This window comes from Ranitomeya variabilis, chromosome 3 (genome assembly GCF_051348905.1).
Source record: "Ranitomeya variabilis isolate aRanVar5 chromosome 3, aRanVar5.hap1, whole genome shotgun sequence".
In the NCBI taxonomy this organism is placed as follows: domain Eukaryota; kingdom Metazoa; phylum Chordata; class Amphibia; order Anura; family Dendrobatidae; genus Ranitomeya; species Ranitomeya variabilis.
This window is the reverse complement of record NC_135234.1, coordinates 688,233,018-688,260,595: the sequence shown is the minus strand read 5'-3', so window position 1 is coordinate 688,260,595 and position 27,578 is coordinate 688,233,018. Positions and strand designations below refer to the sequence as shown.

General features: G+C 42.9%; 1 protein-coding gene across 2 annotated transcripts in view; it reads left to right on the top strand.

Moving 5' to 3' along the window:
• KPNA3 (karyopherin subunit alpha 3) overlaps positions 1-24,606 on the top strand; it is a 77,017-nt gene extending 52,411 nt beyond the window's left edge. For both annotated transcript variants that reach the window (XM_077298099.1, XM_077298100.1), the window contains exons 10-17: positions 3,512-3,556; positions 3,716-3,847; positions 5,251-5,379; positions 5,760-5,864; positions 6,887-6,958; positions 9,397-9,559; positions 11,362-11,456; positions 20,835-24,606. In XM_077298099.1, the coding sequence (XP_077154214.1) occupies positions 3,512-3,556; positions 3,716-3,847; positions 5,251-5,379; positions 5,760-5,864; positions 6,887-6,958; positions 9,397-9,559; positions 11,362-11,456; positions 20,835-20,933 (840 nt within the window). In that variant the 3' untranslated portion in view covers positions 20,934-24,606. The remainder of the gene's footprint in view (positions 1-3,511; positions 3,557-3,715; positions 3,848-5,250; positions 5,380-5,759; positions 5,865-6,886; positions 6,959-9,396; positions 9,560-11,361; positions 11,457-20,834) is intronic.
• The last annotated feature ends 2,972 nt before the right edge of the window (positions 24,607-27,578 follow it).

Below are 27,578 nucleotides of genomic sequence, written 5' to 3'. Positions count from 1 at the left end.
TGAAACTGATAGGACTTGATTTGGAAAGGTGCACACCTGTCTATATAAGACCTCACAGTGCATGTCAGACCCAACGAGAATCATGAGGTCAAAGGAACTGGCCAAGGTAACAAAAGAATTTCTGCAGTACTGAAGGTTCCCAAAAGCACAGTGGTCTCCATAATCCTTAAATGGAAGAAGTTTGGGACCACCAGAAGTCTTCCTAGACCTGGCTGTCCAGCCAAACTGAGCAATCGTGGAAGAAGAGCCTTGGTGAGAGAGGTAAAAAGAATCCCAAGATCACTGTGGCTGAGCTCCAGAGATGCAGTAGGGAGATGGGAGAAAGTTCCACAAAGTCAGCTATCACTGCAGCCCTCCGCCAGTCGGGCCTTTATGGCAGAAACGGAAGCCTCCCCTCAGTGCAAGACATATGAAAGCCTACTTACAGTTTGCTAAAACAAAAAAACACACGAAGGACTCCCAAATTATGAGAAATAAGATTCTCTGGTCTGATGAGATGAAGATAGACCTTTTTGGTATTCTAAGCGGTATGTGTGGAGAAAACCAGGCACTGCTCATCACCTGCCCAATACAATCCCAACAGTGAAACATAGTGGTGGCATCATCATGCAATGGGGTGTTTTTCAGCTGCAGGTACAGGACGACTGGTTGTCATTGAAACATGAATGCGGCCAAGTACAGAGATATCCTGGATGAAAACCTCTTCCAGAGTTCTCTGGACCTCAGACTTGGCCGAAGGTTCACCGTCCAACAAGACAATGACCTAAAGCACACAGCTAAAAAACACAGGAGTGGCTTCAGAACAACTGTTACCATTCTTGACTGGCCCAGCCAGAGCCCTGACCTAAACCCAATTGAGCACCTCTGGAGAGACCTGAAAATGGCTGTTCACCATCCAACCTGACAAAACTGGAGAGGATCTGAAAGGAAGAATGGCAGAGGATCCCCTAATCCAGGTGTGAAAAACTTGGCTGTACTAGCTCAAAAGGTGCTTCTACTCAATACTGAGCAAAGGGTCTGAATACTTATGACCAAGTGATATTTCAGTTTTTCTTTTTTAATAAATTTACAAAAAATAATACATTTGTTTGTTGTTTTTTTTCAGTCAAAATGGGGTGCAGAGTGTACATTAATGAGAAAAAAATTAACTTTTTTGAATTTACCAAATGGCTGCAATGAGAGAGTGAAAAATGCAAAGGGGTCTGAATACTTTCCGTACCCACTGTATGTCCCTCAATTCAAATTGTACAGTGGTTGCCTATTTCTGGCAGCACGCATACTCGAGATTTGCTCTATTCGTGCTCTTTTTCACTGCGGTTGTACAATAAGGAAGGAACAGGGAGATCACTCTTCCTGTTTTAGTTTTCTGTGGGGGATCTGGCCTGGGGGCCCCACTTAACCAAATACAGTGGGGCAAAAAAGTATTTAGTCAGTCAGCAATAGTGCAAGTTCCACCACTTAAAAAGATGAGAGGCGTCTGTAATTTACATCATAGGTAGACCTCAACTATGGGAGACAAACTGAGAAAAAAAAATCCAGAAAATCACATTGTCTGTTTTTTTATCATTTTATTTGCATATTCTGGTGGAAAATAAGTATTTGGTCGTAAACAAAATTTCATCTCAATACTTTGTAATACATCCTTTGTTGGCAATGACAGAGGTCAAACGTTTTCTGTAAGTCTTCACAAGGTTGCCACACACTGTTGTTGGTATGTTGGCCCATTCCTCCATGCAGATCTCCTCTAGAGCAGTGATGTTTTTGGCTTTTCGCTTGGCAACACGGACTTTCAACTCCCTCCAAAGGTTTTCTATAGGGTTGAGATCTGGAGACTGGCTAGGCCACTCCAGGACCTTGAAATGCTTCTTAGGAAGCCACTCCTTCGTTGCCCTGGCGGTGTGCTTTGGATCATTGTCATGTTGAAAGACCCAGCCACGTTTCATCTTCAATGCCCTTGCTGATGGAAGGAGGTGTGCACTCAAAATCTCACGATACATGGCCCCATTCATTCTTTCATGTACCCGGATCAGTCGTCCTGGCCCCTTTGCAGAGAAACAGCCCCAAAGCATGATGTTTCCACCACCATGCTTTACAGTAGGTATGGTGTTTGATGGATGCAACTCAGTATTCTTTTTCCTCCAAACACGACAAGTTGTGTTTCTACCAAACCATTCCAGTTTGGTTTCATCAGACCATAGGACATTCTCCCAAAACTCCTCTGGATCATCCAAATGCTCTCTAGCAAACTTCAGACGGGCCCGGACATGTACTGGCTTAAGCAGTGGGACACGTCTGGCACTGCAGGATCTGAGTCCATGGTGGCGTAGCGTGTTACTTATGGTAGGCCTTGTTACATTGGTCCCAGCTCTCTGCAGTTCATTCACTAGGTCCCCCCACGTGGTTCTGGGATTTTTGCTCACCGTTATTGTGATCATTCTGACCCCACGGGGTGGGATTTTGCGTGGAGCCCCAGATCGAGGGAGATTATCAGTGGTCTTGAATGTCTTCCATTTTCTAATTATTGCTCCCACTGTTGATTTCTTCACTCCAAGCTGGTTGGCTATTGCAGATTCAGTCTTCCCAGCCTGGTGCAGGGCTACAATTTTGTTTCTGGTGTCCTTTGACAGCTCTTTGGTCTTCACCATAGTGGAGTTTGGAGTCAGACTGTTTGAGGGTGTGCACAGGTGTCTTTTTATACTGATAACAAGTTTAAACAGGTGCCATTACTACAGGTAATGAGTGGAGGAAAGAGGAGACTCTTAAAGAAGAAGTTACAGGTCTGTGAGAGCCAGAAATCTTGATTGTTTGTTTCTGACCAAATACTTATTTTCCCCCAGAATATGCAAATAAAATGATAAAAAAACAGACAATGTGATTTTCTGGATTTTTTTTTCTCAGTTTGTCTCCCATAGTTGAGGTCTACCTATGATGTAAATTACAGATGCCTCTCATCTTTTTAAGTGGTGGAACTTGCACTATTGCTGACTGACTAAATACTTTTTTGCCCCACTGTATATATCACCTATTCATTCCTTTAATATCAGTGTGCCTTAAAGGGGTTGTCCGGTGAAAACAGATTACCCCCCATCCACAGGTAGGTGGTGGTAGCTTGCTGATTGTAGAATGGGACATTTTTATTCCTGACTGGGCACCCCCCCCCCCCGGTTACATTAAGGAACTGACAGATCTAAGGTCTGATCACATGATCACAATTCATTCTCTTTGGGGCTGCAAGAAAAAAAAGTCAAGGACTGCACTTGGCAGCCGTATAGGAAATGTATGGAGCTGCTGTCGAGCATGTGCACTGCCACTGAGTTCTAAAAGGGTTTAAAGTGACCCTTTTTGTTGATCAGCACAGGTCCCAGGCTTCGGACCCCACTAATCAAAAAATATCACCTATCCTGTGGGTAGGTGATAACTTTTCACTGATCAACACCTTTTAAATTGTAGAAAAATATTTACACAACCCAATGGTCTCTACCTAATGTACTTCTGTCATTATTTCTTGTAGATTTTGCCGGCTCTTTGTGTCCTAATATACCATACCGACATTAATGTGAGTATATGGCATTCACATTGCTTATCGCTTTCTGCTGTGCAGTTAATAGTCAATACATCTGTGGTCGCTTTGTTTGCGGACACCGTATTATCTTGTATATTTCTTGTCGTATTGGTTTTGCCATTTTTTATGTTTTTGCCTCTATATCCTATTTAGATACTAGTGGATACAGTATGGGCTCTGTCTTACCTTACTGACGGTGGCAATGAACAAATACAGATGGTGATAGATTCCGGGGTTGTGCCATACTTGGTGCCGCTTTTGAGTCATCAGGAAGTAAAAGTTCAGGTATTTATTTATTTATTTTTTTTTACTGACAATTTAAGGGTCATTCCCATCATGTAAAGTAATGACATAATTTAGAATGCCTCCATTCTGGGAAAGAAGGGGATGTAGAACTGCTTTGGGTTATGTGTCCACAAAGCAGATTTGATGCTGAAATTTCTGTGACTATCCCATTCATCTGAAAGAAATTTGCAGAGATCAGTTTGCTTGAGGCCAAAGCAGATGAATAAAACGACAACTTTTTAAACTGAAGGTTCTGAAACAAGTTCAGTGTTCGCGGTGCATCCTCTCCTAATGTTTACTGTCACAGATCCATTATATTCCGAGGTCAGACCCCCACACAAACGAAAAAAAGTAATGGCATATCCTAGCATGTCATCACTTACTAATGGAAACCACTTACAGTACTCCTCACAGATGTTTTTTTTAGTTGCATGCCAGTCACAGGAGCATAAGTAACATTGTGCCTCTTAAATACTGTCTTGTTTAATATTTTGCAGCTAAACCATTACTTGCTCATGCTCACCCCGTCATTCCCGGTGTTCAGGGCTTAAAGAGAACCTGTTAGCCATTCTTTTGATGCCCTCATTACAGTATGCGACGTATATACATCACACTGCATCATTTCAGAGGTGGAAAACGAGCTGGGCCTGGAGAGGTGTGGTCTGCTGGGCCTGGGGAGGTGTGGTCTGCTGGGCCTGGGGAGGTGTGGTCTGCTGGGCCTGGGGAGGTGTGGTCTGCTGGGCCTGGGGGCGCGTGGTCTGCTGGGCCTGGGGGCGCGTGGTCTGCTGGGCCTGGGGGCGCGTGGTCTGCTGGGCCTGGGGGCGCGTGGTCTGCTGGGCCTGGGGGCGCGTGGTCTGCTGGGCCTGGGGGCGCGTGGTCTGCTGGGCCTGGGGGCGCGTGGTCTGCTGGGCCTGGGGGCGCGTGGTCTGCTGGGCCTGGGGGCGCGTGGTCTGCTGGGCCTGGGGGCGCGTGGTCTGCTGGGCCTGGGGGCGCGTGGTCTGCTGGGCCTGGGGGCGCGAGGTCTGCTGGGCCTGGGGGCGCGTGGTCTGCTGGGCCTGGGGGCGCGTGGTCTGCTGGGCCTGGGGGCGCGTGGTCTGCTGGGCCTGGGGGCGCGTGGTCTGCTGGGCCTGGGGGCGCGTGGTCGTCTTAGGAGGTGTGGTATGCTGGCCTGGGGAGGTGGTCTTTCAAGAGGTTCCCACTGAAAGAGCCCAAACATTTTACAGTAAAACATAAATAACTGAAATGATCTGTATTTGACTTGTGGGCAGCATTAAATATCTTGCAAGTTTACTTTTTAGTGGCTTCAGATCCTGATTATTATATGTAAGTGGCTACTATTGTATTACTGATGTATTGAATGAGTGGAAGCACAAATCCTTACTTTTTTTTGTCTCCCTGTTTAGACCGCAGCATTAAGAGCAGTGGGTAATATAGTAACCGGCACAGATGAACAGACTCAAGTGGTGTTAAACTGCGACGTTCTCGCTCACTTTCAAAATCTACTGACACATCCTAAAGAGAAAATTAATAAGGTATTTCTGACCTAAACAGAGTCCCATACAGTTCTGTACTGATCAGAGTTTGGTTCAGCAGGAGTCAGGGTATTTCGGCTGATACATGGATTATTGCACCGTATACAGCAGGAGTCTGGGTATTTCGGCTGAGATACATGGATTATTGCACAGTATACAGCAGGAGCCTGGGTATCATGGCTGAGATACATGCTGTATTGCACCGTATACAGCAGGAGCCTGGGTATTACGGCTGAGATACGTGGATTATTTTGCCGTACACAAGAGGATCCTTGGTATTTCGGCTGAGATACGTGGATTATTGCACCGTATACAGCAGATGTTAGCACACACTCACTATTAACGTAATAGTTTAAGATTCTGTATTTTCTTTGTTTTAGGAAGCAGTTTGGTTCCTCTCTAATATCACAGCTGGAAATCAGCAGCAGGTTCAAGCGGTTATTGATGCCGGACTAATCCCCATGATAATACACCAGCTAGCCAAGGTGAGCCGGTAATAGAAAGCACATTCTCCGTTATTGAGCTGTGTAAACGCGCTGCATTTAATCAATTATTTATGACGATCCACCAGTTTATGCCGTCCTAAAAGTATTCCTTATTGGCATCACATCGCCCCATGAAACAAGGGCATATGCTGCTGATAACGTGGATGGGGACCGAGCAAATCTTATTAACAATGGTTCTGTTTCATTGACCTGTGTAACCAACCCAGCATACAAGAGCTGACCGGCTTATATATAGTCTGTGCTCTTTACAGGCTGAAATCCTCCCAGCTAAATGAACAGTATGGAAATGCATTGCAGGATGTGTTAATTCAGATTGGAAATGACTGGTCCAATATTGTGTACTGCTAGAACTGTATAGCATGGAAGCAATCTCGTCTGAACCGAAAACATTATATTCAAACAATTTAGAAAGGTCATATGCCAAAGAACAGGCCTACTCCAGTAACCAACATGGACCCTCCCAACATGGAAATTCCTACATAAACATGGAGCCAAAAGTCCACCAAAATATATTTCAAAGTTTATTATATTTATAAGAAAAAAAGTCATGAAAGTGTACATATAAAAAGTCAGTCACAAGCAGACTCGGGTATTTATGGCATTTAGTCCACACACAAATGATAGGGAGTGAAGAGTAGGTCAGATTACATATAGTGAATAAAATAAGGTGCCACTGCTTAACCTATATTATATGCCATAGCATAGAGTTCATGCAGAAGATTAAATCTAGCCAAAAAAGTTCATTAAGTAGCCCATCCATGTGTAGCAGACAATATTATGCTTCCGCTAAACACAATTAGTAAGGTAATGTATATGGAGCTCCGCACAAATCTCCTAATGCTAAGCCAAAGCAGCAAGATGAATCGATCTCTTACCCATTTCTCCCCATGTGGGACAACATGCCTATATTGCATAATGGATGTTTCCGCGCTGTATTCTCCCCATCTATAGAATTATTGGCCATCTTTGCACCTTTATAGCTGTTTTTCTCTGTACTGCAGGGAGACTTTGGAACTCAAAAAGAAGCCGCATGGGCGATCAGCAACTTAACGATAAGCGGCCGGAAAGACCAGGTAAGCCCAGGATTTAGAACCGAGCTAGGGTTCTGGAGCAATGATTTTCTGGAGGTGCTCTGGCATCGGCCTGTGATGTTAGTAGTGACAGGATACATTATACTTGTATTGGATGTGAGTGATTGATGAAAAGCTTCTCTTGTTAGGCCTCATTTCCACGTGTTCGGTGACCTGGCAGTGAAACACCAGAGGGAAACTGATGTGGGAACAGATCCCATAATTTGTTATGTGATTGTTCATTTATCCGGCACATCAGTTGTTGCGCTGGATCAGGAGACCCTATTCATCAAAGCCATTTTCACCCAGGTCTGGAAAAGTGGGTGGCACGAGGTAACCCCCACTCATCAGATTCATGAAGAGTGGCAGTGTCCCTTACGCCACAAACCTTACTCCAGTTCTCGACTAGAGTAAAATTTGTTGAGATTATATCATCCAAATCAGGTGATAACACATCAAAAACTAATATCTTCATGCTTGACAAAGACTTGTAATGGGTCGAAACCTTGCTTTTTTTGTATTTAGCAGAATAAATAATTCTTTCTATGATCTCTACATTTGAAATGCTACCAGGTGAGGTTCCTTGGTTTTTGGACTCGTTGGATTCATAAATAAATCAAGAGCATCTGACTCCGGCACATCCCCTTTATCAAGAGCGGCGTGACCCTGATTCATTAAAAAAATTGGTGTTTTGTACCCCAGTCTTAATGAAGGGAGTGCTGAGTTAAGAGGTGCCATATCCATTACGAGCTGTCCTTCCGTGAGAAATACTAAGTCGGGGGCTGGTGTACGTTTCTGTTGTAATTACGCCACCCTTTGGCATAAATGATGATGAATTTATCAACCGCATTAGGCCATGCCATACTTCCACTTACTGTTTAAGAGCTTTGCAGAGCTGCCCAGAATTGAGGTAAAAATGACAAAAACAGTGATTCTATTTGATGTTGCGGTTTTCGAACTGGTTTCACAAGTTTTGCAATAAATCGGGTGAAGAGCCGTTTTGAAATCCATTGAGGCACAAAAACAATAGTTTTAGGCCAGCTGCATGGAAACTCTGCTTTAGATTTCCAACAAAAAGAAGTGAGCGGATGGAAAATGGTAAGAATGTAGGATCCTTCTAACATTGGTCTGCCGAGGTGGTGTAAACACAAAACTGCAGTCTTTATGAAGAGTTTAGGAATATCATGCAAAGTAGCTCTGATAGAAACCATTTTTTAATAATTTGTAACTATGAAGTGGTCCACTGATCTCTGCATAAGTTTTAAGAAATCTGCTCCACTATAGTATTAACTCCTTCATGACATGGCCATCTTTTTTCTTTCCTCCCCTTCTTCCAAGAGCCATAATTTTTTTTTTTGCTTTTCCGTCAAGATAGTCGTATCAAGGCTTCTTTTTTTTTTTTGCGAGATGAAGCCCCCTCTCCCATCCCTGCAGGTGCTTGTTAAATGAGACTCACAGCGGGCTTTAACAAGTTAACAGAGGTACATAATGTCTGCTTAAATCAACCGCATTGTGCAGGGAAAGATGCAGACTGCTTAGAAGCCCCCATCAGAGGCATGGAGATGACCTCATTTTACGTCCCATGTCGTGAAGGGGTTTATAATAAGTAGAGATGGGTAATTTCTTTTTTTTTTTTTTTTACTGGGAAATTCAATTTGCAGCAAAGTTTTTGACCAACGTATCCTATCCTCTGGGGTCTCTGCTGATGCCAGAGCATAATAAAAGTAGGACGTAAAAAAGTACCCGCCTGCACTGCAGCCCACTGTCTTGATACTGCATCTTCTGTTCCCCTTCCCCGGTCGTGCATCTTCTGTTCCCCTTCCCCGGTCGTGCATATTCTCTTCAGTCCGGGCTGCAGCTGTAGTCTGGAGAAGGCCTTGGGCGTCACTGCACATGCGCACCATTTTGTCACTCGGGCGATGCGCTTCGACATTATCGTGCATGCGCAGTGCCATCATTCAGGCCATGTTGAACCTGAAGCTAGTGCCTGGCATGAAAGAGCTGAAAACAATGTATGACTGGTAAAAGAGAACTGTACAGGTGAGCAGCGAGGTGTTAATTATTTTAACCCTTTGCCTTGCCCACTATGGTTCATCAAATTGGTGACCTCCATTTTGCTTAATTTGCGTGGAGTGCATTGCACAAAAATAACACGGGATTTTGGAAATTTGTAAAATGTAAGTATTCAATTCCTCTCTGATAAATTCTCCCATCTCTAATAGAAAGCAACCTATGACTGGTATTGTGTTCCTCTTTGTGTTGAGGAGGCATCGTGGAGCTATATTATGCCAATCAGAAGGGTGTGTGGGGACTCGCAAGTCTCACACCAAACCCTATTAAATAACTTTGAGACTTAAATGTGACTAAAGTAGTCGTGCTGCAGTTTGTCCACAAGTCTATAGTAGGATGAATACATGTCACTGTCTGCTTGTTCTCTACAGGTGGAGTACCTAGTGCAGCAGAACGTCATCCCACCATTTTGCAACTTACTGGCTGTGAAAGACTCACAAGTTGTCCAGGTCGTCTTGGACGGCTTAAAAAACATTCTTATAATGGCAGGAGATGAAGCGAGCACAATTGCTGAGATCATAGAGGAGTGTGGAGGTGAGCAATGAATCTGTGACAATTGTAAAAAAGCCGAACTGTGTGGGAGCGTAAGTAATAGTGGGCACCGTGGCTGCAGTCACAGCGAGCCCTAGTGCCCGGTAATATCTGATGTGACATGTAACAATGTCAGCCTCCAGCCCGGCTCATGGCACCTAGGCATCTGTAAAGATCCTCTACTGTAAGGTATATTCACACAGAGCATTTTGACAAGATTTTGGTGCAGTTTCTGAGCTAAAATCCAAATTAAAGCTTCAAACCTACTTGTGAGAACTGTCTTAGGCTACTTTCACACTTGCGTCGTTCGACGCACGTCGCAATGCGTCGTTTTGGAGAAAAAACGCATCCTGCAAAGTTGCCCGCATGATGCTTTTTTTCTCCATAGACTTTCATTAGCGACGGATTGCAACACGTCGCATCCGTCGTGCGACGGTTGCGTTGTGTTTTGGCGGACCGTCAGCACAAAAAAAATTCCATGTAACTTCTTTTTTTGTGCGTCGGGTCCACCATTTTCGACCGCGCATGCGCGGCCGAAACTGCACCCCCTCCTCCCCGGAACTCACAATGGGCAGCGGATGCGTTGTAAAACTGCATCCGCTGCCCACGTTGTGCTACTTTAACACACTGTCCGTCGGGCCGACTGTTTGCGACGGCCCTTACCGATGGACTAGTGTGAAAGTAGCCTTATTCATTTACATGAGAAAATACTGCTTGTTTTTTTTTTTTTTTTTCACACAAGTTAAAGTTATGCCATCTTTGGTGCTTTTTCCACCCTTAAATTGTGCTTAAAATGTTTTTTTCATGCAATGTTTTGCAAGATTTTTGCATTGTAAAGATGGCAATAAACCTCTTGCTAGGGGTTTTCCACCTCGACTTTTATTGTAAAGCTAGGACTGTCAAATGGGAAAACCATTGCCTCTCCGTTGTTGCACCCATCCATTGTTGCACCCATCCATTGTTGCACCCATCCATTGTTGCACCCATCCATTGTTGCACCCATCCATTGTTGACATGACTATAGCACATGACCGCTGCCAGTCATTGGGTTCAGCCAATGTAAATGCAGAAGATCGCCCAATAATTGACCTCAGCCGTCACATTCGTAGTTATGATGGTAACACTGCAGACATGTCAACTGCAGAAGAGGCCAAATAATTTTCTTTACTTTTTACACAGGCTAAGTCTTTATTGTTAGTGGGCTTGTCCCAGACTATTATATTGATGATCTATCCATGGGATATGTTATCAATATCTGGTGCGGGTTGGCCACTCTTCTCTCCTGCACATCAGCTATTCCCAGTGCTGAGTTGCGGAGCTGCACAGGTTGTCCATGGAATAGTGGTCCTCACTGACTCCTGCAGTTCCATCCCTTATTCTAATCAATAGGGCACATGTGCAGTGCCAGGCCGCGGCCATTGTGTAGTGCACGGCCTCTGTCCACTTGTGTAGGCTGTGCTGTGTAGTGCCACAACTCTCCACATGCGGCCGGGCATAAGTCATCGGTAGGAGTGCTTAGTGTGATACCCCCCCGATCAGACCTTGATCCAAAGGATTGCACATCATTATAAAAGTCCTGGACAACACCTTTCAACATCAACAAAAAACCCTCTAAACTTTGGTGTTTTGTGTAATCTAGTTACTTAGACATATCTGAAGACATTACAATGCAGTCATATAATTATCATATTGCCATCATTCCTAATATCTATTTCCCTTTAAGATTCCACAATACATTTTGCAGACCATTTTCCTAATATTTTATTCTCTCCCCGTCACACACTGATGGCTTTGTTCTCTTTCAGGGCTGGAGAAAATAGAAGCACTGCAGCAGCACGAGAACGAAGAAATTTACAAATTAGCGTTTGAAATCATAGATCAGTATTTCTCTGGTGATGATGTAAGTCGCCTTCGTTGTGTTTAGCTTCTTAAAGTAATGTATGCTCTCGCCTCAACCCGAGAATTCACACTTGTATCTCCGCTACGAAGTGGATGATAAAGCGCCGGTTTCCCTAGTGCCCTACTCTGAGCATCGCTCGCAGCCAGTGGTTTTTCAGCTGGATCACAGCTGCGTTTTCTGGATAAAATCCACCCCGAAAATCTGCATAGAGGATGGCAATAAAATATCTGTGTAGTTAGGGTCATGCTTCAGATTTCTAGTGGATGGACCCAATGCATCTTAATATGTATTATCCCAAGCTGATGCTTCTGTTGTGGTCATTTTGAGTGGAAAGTTATGGAGACGCGGGCTTATCCACACAGCCGTCACTCAGTCCATGCGCTGCTTATGGCTCAATTCACATAAGGGATTTTACACATTGACACCAGTTTAGATGCGAAAAGAGTTTTCCACTATGGCCGACCTGACTTGTCTGTGGAGTACAGGAGATGTAGGGGGAATGTATAGGCAGACATGACTGCCCAGCATCTATTTCACCCCTTTCATGCCCCAGCCAATTTGTTTTGTTTTTTTTTTCTTCTTCCAAGAGCCATCACTTTTTATATTGTTCCATCCACATAGCCGTATGAGTGCTTTTTTTTTTTTTTTGCAAGAAAAGTTGTTGTTCTTACGTTTGAATTACGCCATTCATTTTATCATGTGATACACTGGAAAGCGGGGGGGAAAAAAATTTCAAGTGTAGCAAAATTGTTAAAAAAAAAAAAATGGAATTCCACAATTCTTTATACTATGTTCAGAGCATATGGTGGAACTGACCTGGCAATATGATTCTCTCCAGGTCAGTTCAATCGTGCAGTTATCCAACGTGTGTGTATATATATATATATATCTCGCTTTTTACCGTTTTCTGGGACCTGTAACATTTTCAATTTTCAGGATATTGGGTTCTGTGAGGACTGACTTTTTGCTCCCTGGGCTGATGTTTTTAACCCCTTCATGACCCAGCCTACTTTGACCTTAATGACCTGGCCGTTTTTTTGCAATTCTGACCAGTGTCCCTTTATGAGGTAATAACTCAGGAACGCTTCAACGGATTCTAGCGGTTCTGAGATTGTTTTTTCGTGACATATTGGGTTTCATGTTAGTGGTAAATTTAGGTCGATAATTTCTGAGTTTATTTGTGAAAAAAACAAAAATTTGGTGAAAATTTTGAAAATTTCGCAATTTTCACATTTTGAATTTTTATTCTGTTAAACCAGAGAGTTATGTGACACAAAATAGTTAATAAATAACATTTCCCACATGTCTACTTTACATCAGCACAATTTTGGAAACAAAATTTTTTTTTGCTAGGAAGTTACAAGGGTTAAAATTTGACCAGTGATTTCTCATTTTTACAACAAAATTTACAAAACCATTTTTTTTAGGGACCACCTCACATTTGAAGTCAGTTTCAGGGTTCTATACGGCTGAAAATACCCAAAAGTGACACCATTCTAAAAACTGCACCCCTCAAGGTGCTCAAAACCACATTCAAGAAGTTTATTAACCCTTCAGGTGTTTCCCAGCAGCAGAAGCAACATGGAAGGAAAAAATGAACATTTAACTTTAGTCACAAAAATGATCTTTTAGCATCAATTTTTTTATTTTCCCAAGGGTAAAAGGAGAAACTGGACAACGAACGTTGTTTTCCAATTTGTCCTGAGTACGCTGATACCTCATATGTGGGGATAAACCACTGTTTGGGCGCACGGCAGGGCTCGGAAGGGAAGGAGCGCCGTTTGACTTTTTGAATGAAAAATTGTCTCCAATCTTTAGCGGACACCATGTTGCGTTTGGAAAGCCCCTGTGTGCCTAAACATTGGAGCTCCCCCACAAGTGACCCCATTTTGGAAACTAGACCCCCCAAGGAACTTATCTAGTAGCATAGTGAGCACTTTAAACCCTCAGGTGCTTCACAAATTCATCCGTAAAAATGAAAAAGTACTTTTTTTTCACACAAAATTTCTTTTAGCCTCAATTTTTTCATTTTCACATGGGCAACAGGATAAAATAAATGCTAAAATTTGTTGAGCAATTTCTCCTGAGTACGCCGATACCTCATATGTGGGGGTAAACCACTGTTTGGGTGCACGGCAAGGCTCGGAAGGGAAGGCGTGCCATTTGACTTTTTGAATGGAAAATTAGCTCCAATCGTTAGCGGACACCATGCTAGACCCCCCAATGAACTTATCTAGATGCATAGTGAGCACTTTAAACCCCCAGGTGCTTCACAGAAGTTTATAACGCAGAGCCATGAAAATAAAAAATAATTTTTCTTTTCTCAAAAATGATTTTTAGCCCGGAATTTTTTATTTTCCCAAGGGTAACAGGAGAAATTGGACCCCAAACGTTGTTGTCCAGTTTCTCCTGAGTACGCTGATACCCCATATGTGGGGGTAAACCACTGTTTGGGCACACGTCGGGGTTCGGAAGAGAAGTAGTGACGTTTTTAAATGCAGACTTTGGAATGCTCTGCGGGCATCACGTTGCGTTTGCAGAGCCCCTGATGTGCCTAAACAGTAGAAACTCCCCACAAGTGACCGCATTTTGGAAACTAGACCCCCCAAGGAACTTATCTAGATATGTGGTGAGCACTTTGAACCCCCAAGTGCTTCACACAAGTTTACAACGCAGAGCCGTGAAAATAATAAATGTGTTTTCTTTCCTCAAAAATGATGTTTTAGCAAACAATTTTTTATTTTCACAAGGGTAACAGGAGCAGTGGACCCCAATATTTGTTGCCCAGTTTGTCCTGAGTACACTGATACCCCATATGTGGGGGTAAACCACTGCTTGGGCACACGTCGGGGCTCGGAAAGGAAGTAGTGACGTTTTGAAATGCAGACTTTGATAGAATGGTCTGCGGGCACCACGTTGCGTTTGCGGAGCCCCTGATGTGCCTAAACAGTAGAAACCCCCCAAAAGTGACCCCATTTTGGAAACTAGACCCCCCAAGGAACTTATCTAGATGTGTGGTGAGCACTTTGAACCCCCAAGTGCTTCACAGAAGTTTATAACGCAGAGCCGTGAAAATAAAAAATAATTTCTTTACTCAAAAATTATGTATTAGCAAGCAATTTTTTATTTTCGCAAGGGTAACAGGAGAAATTGGACCCCAATAGTTGTTGCCCAGTTTGTCCCGAGTATGCTGATACCCCATATGTGGGGGTAAACCACTGTTTGGGCGCACGTCAGGGCTCGGAAGGGAGGGAGCACCATTTGACTTTTTGAACGCAAGATTGGCTGGAATTGGTGGCGCCATGTTGCGTTTGGAGACCCCTGATGTGCCTAAACAGTGGAAACCCCTCAATTCTAACTCCAACACTAATCCCAACACACCCCTAACCCTAATACCAACTCTAGCCATAACCCTAATTACAACCCTAACCCCAACACACTCCTAACCACAACCCTAATCCTAACCCTAATCCCAACCCTAACCACAACTTTAACCCCAACACACCCATAACCCTAACGACAAGCCTAATCTTAACCCTATTTTCAACCCTAGCCCTAATTCCAACCCTAAGGCTATGTGCCCACGTTGCGGATTCGTGTGAGATTTTTCCGCACCATTTTTGAAAAATCCGCAGGTAAAAGGCACTGCGTTTTACCTGCGGATTTACCACGGATTTCCAGTGTTTTTTATGCAGATTTCACCTGCGTATTCCTATTGAGGAACAGGTGTAAAACGCTGCGGAATCCGTACAAAGAATTAACATGCTGCGGAAAATACAACGCAGCATTCCCGCGCTGTATTTTCCTCACCATGGGCACAGCGGATGGTACTGTAAACCTGATGGAACACTGCTACGAATCCGCAGCTGCGGATCCGCAGCCAAATCCGCAGTGTGCGCACATAGCCTAATTCTAACGCTAACCCTAACCCTACCCCTAGTTCTAACCCTAGTGGAAAAAAATATATATTTTCTTTATTTTATTATTGTCCCTACGTATGGGGGTGATAAAGGGGGGGGGTCATTTACTGTTTTTTTTATTTTGATCACTGTGATAGGTTTTATCACAGTGATCAAAATGTAGCTGGAACGAATCTGCCGGCCGGCAGATTCGGCGGGCGCACTGCGCATGCGCCCGCCATTTTGGAAGATGGCGGCGCCCGTGGAGAAGACGGACGGACACCGGGAAGCTCGGTAAGTATTAGGGGGGGAGCGGACAGGAGGACGGGGGAGCGGACAGGACGACGGAGGGGACTACCGGACAGATCGGAGTACTGGGGAGGCGATCGGTGTTGGTGGGGAGGTGCAGACCAGTGTTTCCAGCCATGGCCGATGATATTACAGCATCGGCCATGGCTGGATTGTAATATTTCACCAGTTTTCATAGTGAAATATTACAAATCGCTCTGATTGGCTGTTTCACTTTCAACAGCCAATCAGAGCGATCGTAGCCACGGGGGGGGGGGGCGAAGCCACCCCCCCCTGGGCTGTAGTACCACTCCCCCTGTCCCTGCATGTCGGGTGAAATTGGAGTTAACCCTTTCACCCGGCCTGCAGGGACGCGATCCGGCCATGACACATATGCTGCGTCACAGGTCGGATTGGCACGGGTTTTCATGACGCATACGCTGCGTCAAAGGTCTGGAAGGGGTTAATGATACCATTTTGGGGTAGATGCAATGTTTTGATCACCATTTATTGCTAATTCTGTAATTTCTATTTTTTTTTTTCTCATTACGCCATTCACTGATTGGATTTATTTATATTTTGACAGATCATGCTGCTGCAAAAGCAGCAATATCAAATATGTGGATTTTTTTGATTGCTTTATTTTTAATGAGTGGCAATTTTGAAGTTTATATTTTATTTTTTCACTTTTTATTGTATTAATCCCCATAAGCAACTTGAACTTGCGACCATCCAATACAGAGTAGTGTTACTTCTATATGTATAGCTAAAATCACGGTCTCCTTTGAACACCAGCTACAGGCTGGCTTTCCCAAGAGTACCGTAATAACAGGCACGGGGGTCTTCAGCAGTTACGTCACGGTACGCATAGGTATGATGCATCCTCCTGCTGGTACGCATTAAATGCTGTTAGAGATTGGCAGTGGCGGAACTGGTTAATAGTCACCGATGCAGCAACCATTAGCCTGTAAGAGGCAGATGATGACTGAACAGTTCTGCCATCATCTGCTTGGGGAAAAATGCAGGCTGTGCTTGTGAGCCTGCATCAGTCAGGGACCCGTCTTATGGCATAACTATACGTCATATGTCGGGAAGACGGAATCTTTCAATACGAACTTTAGAATTTGCTATATATGTTCTCTGCAGCTTATAAATGACAGTTTTGAGATGTTATTCAGAACTCTGCAATTGTTTTCCACCAAAATTCTGAGAGGAGAATCCACTGCTTTTTTGCTATTTGAGACCGTACCCTCTTTTAATGTGAAGAGAAAAAGCACTACTGCAATTATGTACACTACACCCGAAAATAGTAAAAAAAAAATACATACCGTATATACTCGAGTAGAAGCTGAGATTTTCAGCCAAAAAAAATGGGCTGAAAGTGCCCCTCTCGGCTTATACTCGAGTCATGGTCGGCGGGTGAGGGGGAGCGACAACTGTCACATACTCACCTGCTCCTGGTGCGGTCCCATGGTCTCCGGCGCTGGCAGCTTCTTCCTCTGTTCAGCTGTCACTGGTACCGCTCATTAAAGTAATGAATATGGACTCCACTCCCATAGGGGTGGAGCCGCATATTCATTCCTGTAATGAGCGGTACCAGTGACTGCTGAATAGAGGAAGAAGCTGCCGCTCCCGGAGACCAACTGTCCGGGAGAAGCTGCCAGGGACCGCGTCGGGAGCAGGTGAGTGTTTCATATTCACCTTTCCTCGTTCCACCGCCGCCCCGTCTTCCGCGTCCTCTGTAGTGACTGCTCAGGTCAGAGGGCGCGATGACGTATTAGTGTGCGCGCCGCCCTCTGCATGAACAGTCACTGCGGAGAGACGGGACGCTGAGGAGCAGCAGGCAACGACGAGAGGTGAGTATGTAATTTTTTTTTATTGCAGCAGCATTATATGTGGCACATTGTAATATGGAGCATCTTATGGGGCCATAATGAACTGCATGGAGCATTATATGTGGCACGTTGTTATATGGAGCATCTATGGGACCATAATGAACTGTATGGAGCATTACATGTGGCACGTTGTTATATGGAGCATCTATGGGGCCAGAATGAACTGCATGGAGCATTATAGGGGGGCACATTGTTATATGGAGCATCTATGGGGCCATAATGAACTGCATGGAGCATTATAGGGGGCACAATGTTATATGGAGCATCTATGGGGCCATAATAAACTGCATGGAGCATTATAGGGGGCACATTGTTATATGGAGCATCTTATGGGGCCATAATGAACTGCATGGAGCATTATATGTAGCACATTGTTATATGGAGCATCTATGGGGCCACAATGAACTGTGGAGCATTATATGGAGCACATTGTTATATGGAGCATCTATGGGGCCATAGTGAACTGTATGGAGCATTATATGGGGCACATTGTTTTATGGAGCATCTTATGGGGCCATAAAGAACTGTATGGAGCATTACATGTGGCACATTGTTATATGGACCATAATGAACTGTATGGAGCATTATATGTGGCACATTGTTATATGGAGCATCTTATGGGGCGTATTTTGTATGGAGCATTATATGTGGCCCATCATGAACTGTAAGGAGCATTATATGGGGCTCCTGATTCAATATGGATATTCAAAAACACTTAACCTACTGATGTCTCAATTAATTTTACTTTTACTGGTATCTATTTTTATTTTTGACATTTACTGGTAGCTGCTGCATTTTCCACCCTAGGCTTATACTCGAGTCAATAAGTTTTCCCAGTTTTTGTTGCAAAATTAGGGGGTCGGCTTATACTCGAGTATATACGGTATATAAACTTTATTGGCACATGATTCAACACTTAACATAAAACATAGTTAAAAGCAATTGTGGGTACAACCACTTAACATCCTGGAATGTTTTATGTTAAGTGTTGTATCATGCGCCAATAAAATATATATATATATATATATATATATATATATATATATATATATATATATATATATATATAATCTTTATTATTTTTTTTATAGCGCTGACATATTCCGCAGCGCTTTACAGTTTGCACACATTATCATCACTGTCCCCGATGGGGCTCACAATCTAAATTCCCTATCAGTATGTCTTTGGAATGTGGGAGGAAACCGGAGTACCCGGAGGAAACCCATTCAAACACGGAGAGAACATACAAACTCTTTGCAGATGTTGTCCTGGGTGGGATTAGAACCCAGGACTCCAGCGCTGCAAGGCTGCAGTGCTAACCACTGCAACTTATTTCACTGTTCTCGGGTGTAGGGTGCATAATTGCAGTAGTGCTTTTTCTCTTCTTTTGACATTGATTGTTCTTACTACTGACTTTGCACCCCCCATACAGTGGGGCAAAAAAGTATTTAGTCATTCAGCAATAGTGCAATTCCACCACTTAAAAAGATGAGAGGCGTCTGTAATTTACATCATAGGTAGACCTCAACTATGGGAGACAAACTGAGAAAAAAAAAATCCAGAAAATCACATTGTCTGTTTTTTTATCATTTTATTTGCATATTATGGTGGAAAATAAGTATTTGGTCAGAAACAAAATTTCATCTCAATACTTTGTAATATATCCTTTGTTGGCAATGACAAAGGTCAAACGTTTTCTGTAAGTCTTCACAAGGTTGCCACACACTGTTGTTGGTATGTTGGCCCATTCCTCCATGCAGATCTCCTCTAGAGCAGTGATGTTTTTGGCTTTTCGCTTGGCAACACGGACTTTCAACTCCCTCCAAAGGTTTTCTATAGGGTTGAGATCTGGAGACTGGCTAGGCCACTCCAGGGCCTTGAAATGCTTCTTACGAAGCCACTCCTTCGTTGCCCTGGCGGTGTGCTTTGGATCATTGTCATGTTGAAAGACCCAGCCACGTTTCATCTTCAATGCCCCTGCTGATGGAAGGAGGTTTGCACTCAAAATCTCACGATACATGGCCCCATTCATTCTTTCATGTACCCGGATCAGTCGTCCTGGCCCCTTTGCAGAGAAACAGCCCCATAGCATGATGTTTCCACCACCATGCTTTACAGTATGTATGGTGTTTGGAGGAAAAAGAATACTGAGTTGCATCCATCAAACACGACAAGTTGTGTTTCTACCAAACAGTTCCAGTTTGGTTTCATCAGACCATAGGACATTCTCCCAAAACTCCTCTGGATCATCCAAATGCTCTCTAGCAAACTTCAGACGGGCCCGGACATGTACTGGCTTAAGCAGTGGGACACGTCTGGCACTGCAGGATCTGAGTCCATGGTGGCGTAGTGTGTTACTTATGGTAGGCCTTGTTACATTGGTCCCAGCTCTCTGCAGTTCATTCACTAGGTCCCCCCGCGTGGTTCTGGGATTTTTGCTCACCGTTCTTGTGATCATTCTGACCCCAACGGGGTGGGATTTTGCGTGGAGCCCCAGATCGAGGGAGATTATCAGTGGTCTTGAATGTCTTCCATTTTCTAATTATTGCTCCCACTGTTGATTTCTTCACTCCAAGCTGGTTGGCTATTGCAGATTCAGTCTTCCCAGCCTGGTGCAGGGCTACAATTTTGTTTCTGGTGTCCTTTGACAGCTCTTTGGTCTTCACCATAGTGGAGTTTGGAGTCAGACTGTTTGAGGGTGTGCACAGGTGTCTTTTTATACTGATAACAAGTTTAAACAGGTGCCATTACTACAGGTAATGAGGGGAGGAAAGAGGAGACTCTTAAAGAAGAAGTTACAGGTCTGAGAGCCAGAAATCTTGATTGTTTGTTTCTGACCAAATACTTATTTTCCACCATAATATGCAAATAAAATGATAAAAAAAAACAGACAATGTGATTTTCTGGATTTTTTTTTCTCAGTTTGTCTCCTATAGTTGAGGTCTACCTATGATGTAATAATAATAATAATAATAATAATTTTATTTATATAGCGCCAACATATTCCGCAGCGCTTTACAACTTATAGAGGGGACTTATACAGACAATAGACATTACAGCATAACAGAAATCACAGTTCAAAACAGATACCAGTAGGAATGAGGGCCCTGCTCGCAAGCTTACAATCTATGAGAAATTACAGACGCCTCTCATCTTTTTAAGTGGTGGAACTTGCACTATTGCTGAATGACTAAATAATTTTTTGCCCCACTGTACTTATGGTAGTTATAGTAGTGCACCTGGATTATCTTATTTTCAAGTACCCTCTAATTGACTTTCTTTTCTGTTCTGAGCAGATTGATGAAGATCAAAGCCTCATCCCTGAAGCCACCCAGGGAGGTACCTACAACTTTGAGCCTTCATCCAACCTTCAGACAAAAGAGTTTAACTTCTAAGTGTGTTGCAGTGCAGCTTTTCTCTGTCCCTCAACTTCTAGCACCACCAGACGTCCACCGATTTGAAGACAAACCCTAAAAGCTTCAAAACACAAAACCGCCTCCTCATTTTGATGCTTCTAAAGCGAACGATGTATCTTTCACTTGCAGTTGCCAAATGTCACTCACACGGACTGTGATTGCATATGCATGAGCTCGGTTTTCTTTGAAATTTTAGCAGACCCAGCTGTATTTTTTACCTTCTCCATTTGGCACTGTGTGCTGACTGCCACAACATTCAGCTTTTTTTTTTTTTTTTTTTTTTTGTTAAGATGATTTCATAGTGATGGCATATCGGCTTCCTGTGGAAAACAAGTAGCTTTTTTTGAATCTGGTGCACTGTACATCAAGACTTTGCTATAATGCATACATTGTGGAAGACTCCGCGGGAGTACAAGTCTAGACTCCGAGCCTCAATCTTCCTCCATAAACATTTTCATATTTTGAGGAACTAAGAAATTTCATGGATTCAAACCATGCAAGCCAAAAGATATAATTCATGAAACTGAATAAAAGATAACTTGGGTGAATTATTATTGCGAAAAGAAAAAAAAAAATCTGTTTAAGAGAAAACTGTAATTCTGTCTCTTTACTAAGTATTTCCCAAACTGCCTCCCAAGTCAGGATTGAAAAAATGGAACGGACCGAAAAGGAAATCGCTTTGTATTTTACTAAACATCAAGCCCTGTCCGACCACTTTGACCTGTTTTTCCTGCTGTTTTACAAGTAACCAAAAGCTGCGCATGGAGTTCCCCTCCCCAAAAGCTACAGAACATGTCCGACTTCAGTAGAAGCTGAAAGCAAGCGTCCTTAATACTGCGCTAACAAAGATCTAAGTTTTGGGGTGGGAGAAATAAACCTTGCTTTCAATTTCAGTAGACATGGTATGTTACGTTTTGTTAGGTGGTTTGGGTTTTTTTCGTCAGGCTTTTCACATTTACTGTAAACTGTCTGATATCGATTTCCTCTTTGTATCCAGCGCTTTTGGGAATGTGGTTGGAGAGCGGAGAAAATCTAGAATAAGCTAAGCAAGCTTTCACTTGAATTACAAGCTGACTGGGAGTTGTAGTTCAACAGCTGGTATAAATTTATTTTTAATGAGGTCCTAAGATATGTTGGTTTGGCGTGTTCAGGAACATCTGTAGGTAACGGCGCTGAGACTGAAACGTCTGCCGCAATTTCTCACCCTCGTCTTTTGCCATTGATGACGCTCTCTTCTATATCAGATGGTCATACCCCCAGGTAAAGCGACACATGGTCATGAATACGGGTGACTAGAGACCCCATAAATGTTTAAAGTATAAAAAAAAAAAAAGTATCGGCTGACCATCCATCTGAAATGTGTGGCAGCCTCCCTAGAGGGTTGTGGGCAATATGAATCATACTCCCCGTACAAAGCAGATAAGCCAGACCCCTCTGGCAGGTTTTTGGGGTTTCTTTTTCCCCTTCTCACCACCATAAACATATAAATGCTCCAGTGAGTGCAAAAGATTGTGTAGTCGGTAGAAAGGATGTTCAGCCAACTGTTATCTGAGGGGCAAGGGCACCTTAGGTTTAAAAGTGCTCAGCAGGAACATTCATGGTTAAACGGAGCCTTTATGGGGGGCAAAATAAGGCACTCACCACCCGATCTGGCATTAAACATGGAGAAACACCACTCCATACCTGGGAGAGGGACAGTTGGAGAGGCAACCCTCCGACATCACAAGTATGTAGTAAGGTATGACTTGGCTGGGCATTGGATCGTTCCTCTGTAACTGTCCCCCGCAGCATACAGTGACAATGTCATCAGACGAGGTACCCCTGCACCCCTCGTGCACAGCCTTATTATGGCTCCATAAAGGATCCTTTGAACATCTAGTCTCGTGTCAATTGGCACTGTTTGTGGTGACGTGTAGTTCATCAGTCGGATGATCCTTTTCTCCATCCGCTATGTGTGTGGACTTTTTTTTTTTTCCTTCCATGTTTATCGTACTACAAGAGTAAAAAAAAAAAAACCCATAGAACTAGACTTTCTTATAGGCCTGGGGAAAGGCGACATCGCATCACTGGCAGTACTCGTCTAGCTTTCTTTGGGCACCAACATTTTGCCTCTCTTCCCTTAAGCTTTTAGTCACCCTACATAAAGTAACGCTTAAGGAGTTAAGATAATTTCATTCGTTCAACCAGGTTCATGCCAATGGTGACGTTCCGAATCTGGGCATACAACAGTACGGTGTTATAGTGGAACGGCTTGACTTCCAAATTTCAGATATGCAGAAATGTATAAATATATGATTTATTTTTTTTTTTTTTGCCGTGGGAGCTAAAATCGCCTGAAGAACTAGGAACTTATTGCAACAGGAAGACTTAGGGATGCAGTTTCTGGTTTCCTGGTGATCTGATGTGAAGGGATAAGTTTAAATTAAAACTTTTTTTTTGTTATTTTTCTTAGGTAGCAGACTTGGGTTGTGTTTACTGTGATAATGAGATGCCATCCAAAATTTGTGGATCCGCTTTCCTTTAAATTGCTCAGTCTCTGACAACACAGCAGGTGTGCTTTCATTACAATAATATATATATATCTGCCAAGGTGGAGCCACTTTAAAGAGGGGGGGTGGGGTTTGTCTTGTATCGCAAGATGGATACAAGCGTATGTTTAAACTGCAAGATTTTTACTTGCTAAAGAATCTGTTTTAATATAGCAGTCTGGCCTCTGATTATTTATAGGTTTTATAAATTTTAGATTCGATTTCTCTTTAAGGTGGCTCAAAACTTTTTCAACTCTTGTGCACATACAGAAAACAAAAAAAAAATGAGTTGAAGTTCATTGTGCCTTTTTTTCTTCTTCTCCCCCTTCCCCCGATCTATCGTCCCGAGAGTTTTAGAGCTGGCTTCATATCATAGCTGCATCCCATTCACACAGTAGTCGTCTAAAGTGTGGTGTTTTACTTAATAAGGTAGGCCGACTTATAGCAGAACTTGATATGGTCACAATGTTCAACAAAAAAAAGTTTTTCATCCCATTTCCACAATTTACCTTTTTTTTGTTTTTTAATTTGTACAAATGTTACATTACATAAATATACGTGTACATATATATATAAAAGCTGCATTTGGATGCATTGTTTCTTTCTAGGGTTTCCAGAAGTCATTTCTTTGTATTTTAATTGGCAGAAATGCTTTACAGGCCTCCGTTGGAGGGGAATAAAGACCGCGTGTGTGTATATAAATGCTTAAAAGTGGAGTTCTCATCCAAGGTCCGTTTTCTAGGTATTAGTGACCCTGCGTATGTCACCAAGTCCTGGAGAACAGGCGGCCTGAATAATGTTCTTCATAATGGCAGCCATCGTAAAGCTGATGAAAAGTTCTCTTTAAAGCCCAAGCAAACAGAGTAGCTTTATTTGTGACCTTATTAAGTTTTGATAGGGATTGCATAATGTGATAGTTACAGAAACAAAGAATATTGCTGCACTTTTTTGTTTTCGGAACAGTGTTTGGTAAAATGCATATTTTTTTTTTTTCCTCCCTTTTTTTTAATTAACTGTTTAGACTAAAATGTTCTTTCAAAAGAGGCATCAAAATGTGTTCCTAATTTTGTATATGGGCTTAGGTTTTGTAACCAATAAAAGCTGCTATCAAATACTATATCGTATTCCCTCGTGTGTGGTTTTTATTTCTGGTTTCATTAATGAAGAATCTCCTTGCTTCTGCTGAATGAATGAATGAATCCGGTTTGTATAGGACACATTAAGGTTAGGGCTAGGCTGGGCCTTCACCCGTCACATGTCATGCAAAGTTTCCTAGGAGTTGCTGCTACAAGTCAATGGGGTTGCATTGTGATTCCCCCTCCCCCAGTTAAACAGCAACCGTGCCAAACAATAAGTGCAACCTGGTCTGACTTTTTTGCCACTTGTTTGTCGCGGACCCCTTTGGGTCGACCCCAGTAACTTGTACTGCGCTGCAATGTAGCAGCGACATCTAATGAACTTTGGCCATATGACGTACCACAGCCGAAGTTGCTGTGTAACAGCCCCAGCCTAAAACTTTAAACAGAAATCCTAGGTTTCCCCAGCAGATGACATCAATGGAAATGACAGACTGGGCAAGTTGAAGTTTAGTTTAGAATCTAATCCTTTTGGCTTAGGAAATAGGTGGAAGCCTGAGGTGTTTGACACTGGATTATGCCAAATGAACACTTTTTTTGTTTTATTCATTTGATTTTCATCACTGTTTGGTGGAGATGAACACACAGATTTTGTACTACCCTGCTTGGTCAGTCATCCTCATGCTCCTTGGCAGCCAAGGACCAGGGTCAAACGAACTTCCTAGGCCACTGCGATTACTAGGAAGTTTGCACTGGCCTGGTCTTGCTGCTGGTAAGTGCAGAAGCCCCTAGTATATTGGTATTTGAGTGTCACTAGAGGAAATTTGCACTGCCATGGTCTGGCTGAAGCTGTGATCCATTAATCACAGGAGACGCCCAGAATGCCGTCATTTGAGTGGCGGTCTACGTAATTTGCACTGCTCTGGTCCAAATACCACTGAGTACTGAAGGGGATGCTGGACTACAGCTCCTGCCTCCTGGTCCAACCACAACCCCAGCACTGACTAGCAGCCGTCAATATACAATGTACACAGAGCTGTGGTGTTGGCAGGGGCAGCTTTCTGAGCTCTGCTACATGTAAAAACTCTGAGGCTTTGTGCACACGTTGCGGATATATCCGCACTGGTTTTGAAAAATCCGCAGGTAAAACGCACTACGTTTTACCTGCGGATTAACCGCGGATATCCTGCGTTTTTTGTGCGGATTTCACCTGCGGTTTTACACCTTTGGATTCCTATTGAGCAGGTGTAAAACGCTGCGGAATCCGCACAAAGAATTGACATGCTGCGGAATAAACAACGCCGCGTTTCCGCGCGTTTTTTTCCGCAGCATGTGCACTGCGGATTTGGTTTTCCATAGGTTTACATGGTACTATAAACCTGATGGAAAACTGCTGCGGATCCGCAGGCAAATGTGCACATACCCTGATAGTTTACTGGGTGCAACAGTTGTAATACAAAGTAAAACTGAGAAAAAGATCATGCCCATACAGATGGGAACATCTCACACCGTATGTAAAAATTCAATGTTTTATTGGTAGAAAAAGTGACACACAACACAGAAATCATTAAAAACATTTAAAAAAATACAAAAAAGATTATGCAAAAACCATGCCCTGATATGGGGGAAAGGAATAATACACCACAAATCCCCAGAGACCTAAATCTAGAAACACATATATATATGTATAATACAAATAAACAAGGACTCCAAAAATTCCAAATGTTGTGCGTCACTTTTTCTACTAATAAAACATTGAATTTTTACATACGGTGTGAGATGTTCCCATCTGTATGGGCATGATCTTTTTCTCAATTTTGCTTATGTCCCTTTTCCAAGCCCATGGTGAACTCTATTTAAATTGATATGCGGTGCCCTCCTGTCTCTCTATCTAGTTGTAATACAAAGTGATACATCACCTGAATCCGGGTGTCTCTTCCTGTTGGTCTGAGATGCAGTAGCAAACACCTGGTGACAGATTCCCTTTATCGCCCACTTAGAATTAAACTGTGTTTAATTTTTTTTAGGCGTCAAATACTTCCAAATCATCTCTACAATACAGAGGGAAAAAATGTTTTATTCTTCTCTGCAGAGCCTATTTCATCAGATGTCTTGTTAAACATAAATTTTGGGTAAAGGTCTTCTTTAATAAGTGCATCGATCCCCCGCTACTATGCGTGCACTCAACAGTGGCTGTAGTCACAGTGAGAGTGCGATAGTGGGCGAAGACTTGTAGGGAAAGCAGATGGGTAACCTGGCCCTGATGACAACTGTATCCTGTTCTCTTCTATACCGGGGTACTTGGAGAAGAACACTGCCGTCAGTCAGCTCCTGCACACCTCTCGCTGCCATGTACAGACACTGAGCGCACACTATGAAGACTGATCTCCCTGTGCTCAGAGCTGGGAGATCCGTACTCGAGATATGGAGTACAGATATGTGCACTAGTTAACCCTTTGTACGAGCCACTTTCTACGTTAATGACCGATCCTTATTTTTTAATCTGACCAGTGTGACTTTATGTGGTTATAACTCTGGAAGGCTTCTGCGGCTCCAACTGATTCCGAGACTGTTCTATTGTGACATATTGTACTTCATGATAGTGGTAACATTTGTTCGGTATGACTTGCATTTGTTAAAATGTCTGAAATTTGGTGAAAATTTTGAAAATTTCACCATTTTCAATATTTTTTTTTACTCTTATCCTCTTAAACCGGAGAGTCATGTCACACAAAATAGATAAGTAACATTTCCCACATGTCTACTTTACATCAGCACAATTTTTGAAACAATTTTTTTTTGTTAGGAAGTTATAAGGGTTAAAAAAACAGAGATTTCTCTTTTTTCCAACAAAGTTTACAAAACCATTTTTTTTTTTTTTCAGGGACCACCTCACATTTGAAGTGACTTTGAGGGGCCTAAATGACATAAAATACCCAAAAGTGACACCATTCTAAAAACTTGCACCCCTCAAAGTCTTCAAAACGACATTCAAGAAGTTTATTAACTCTTCAGGTGCT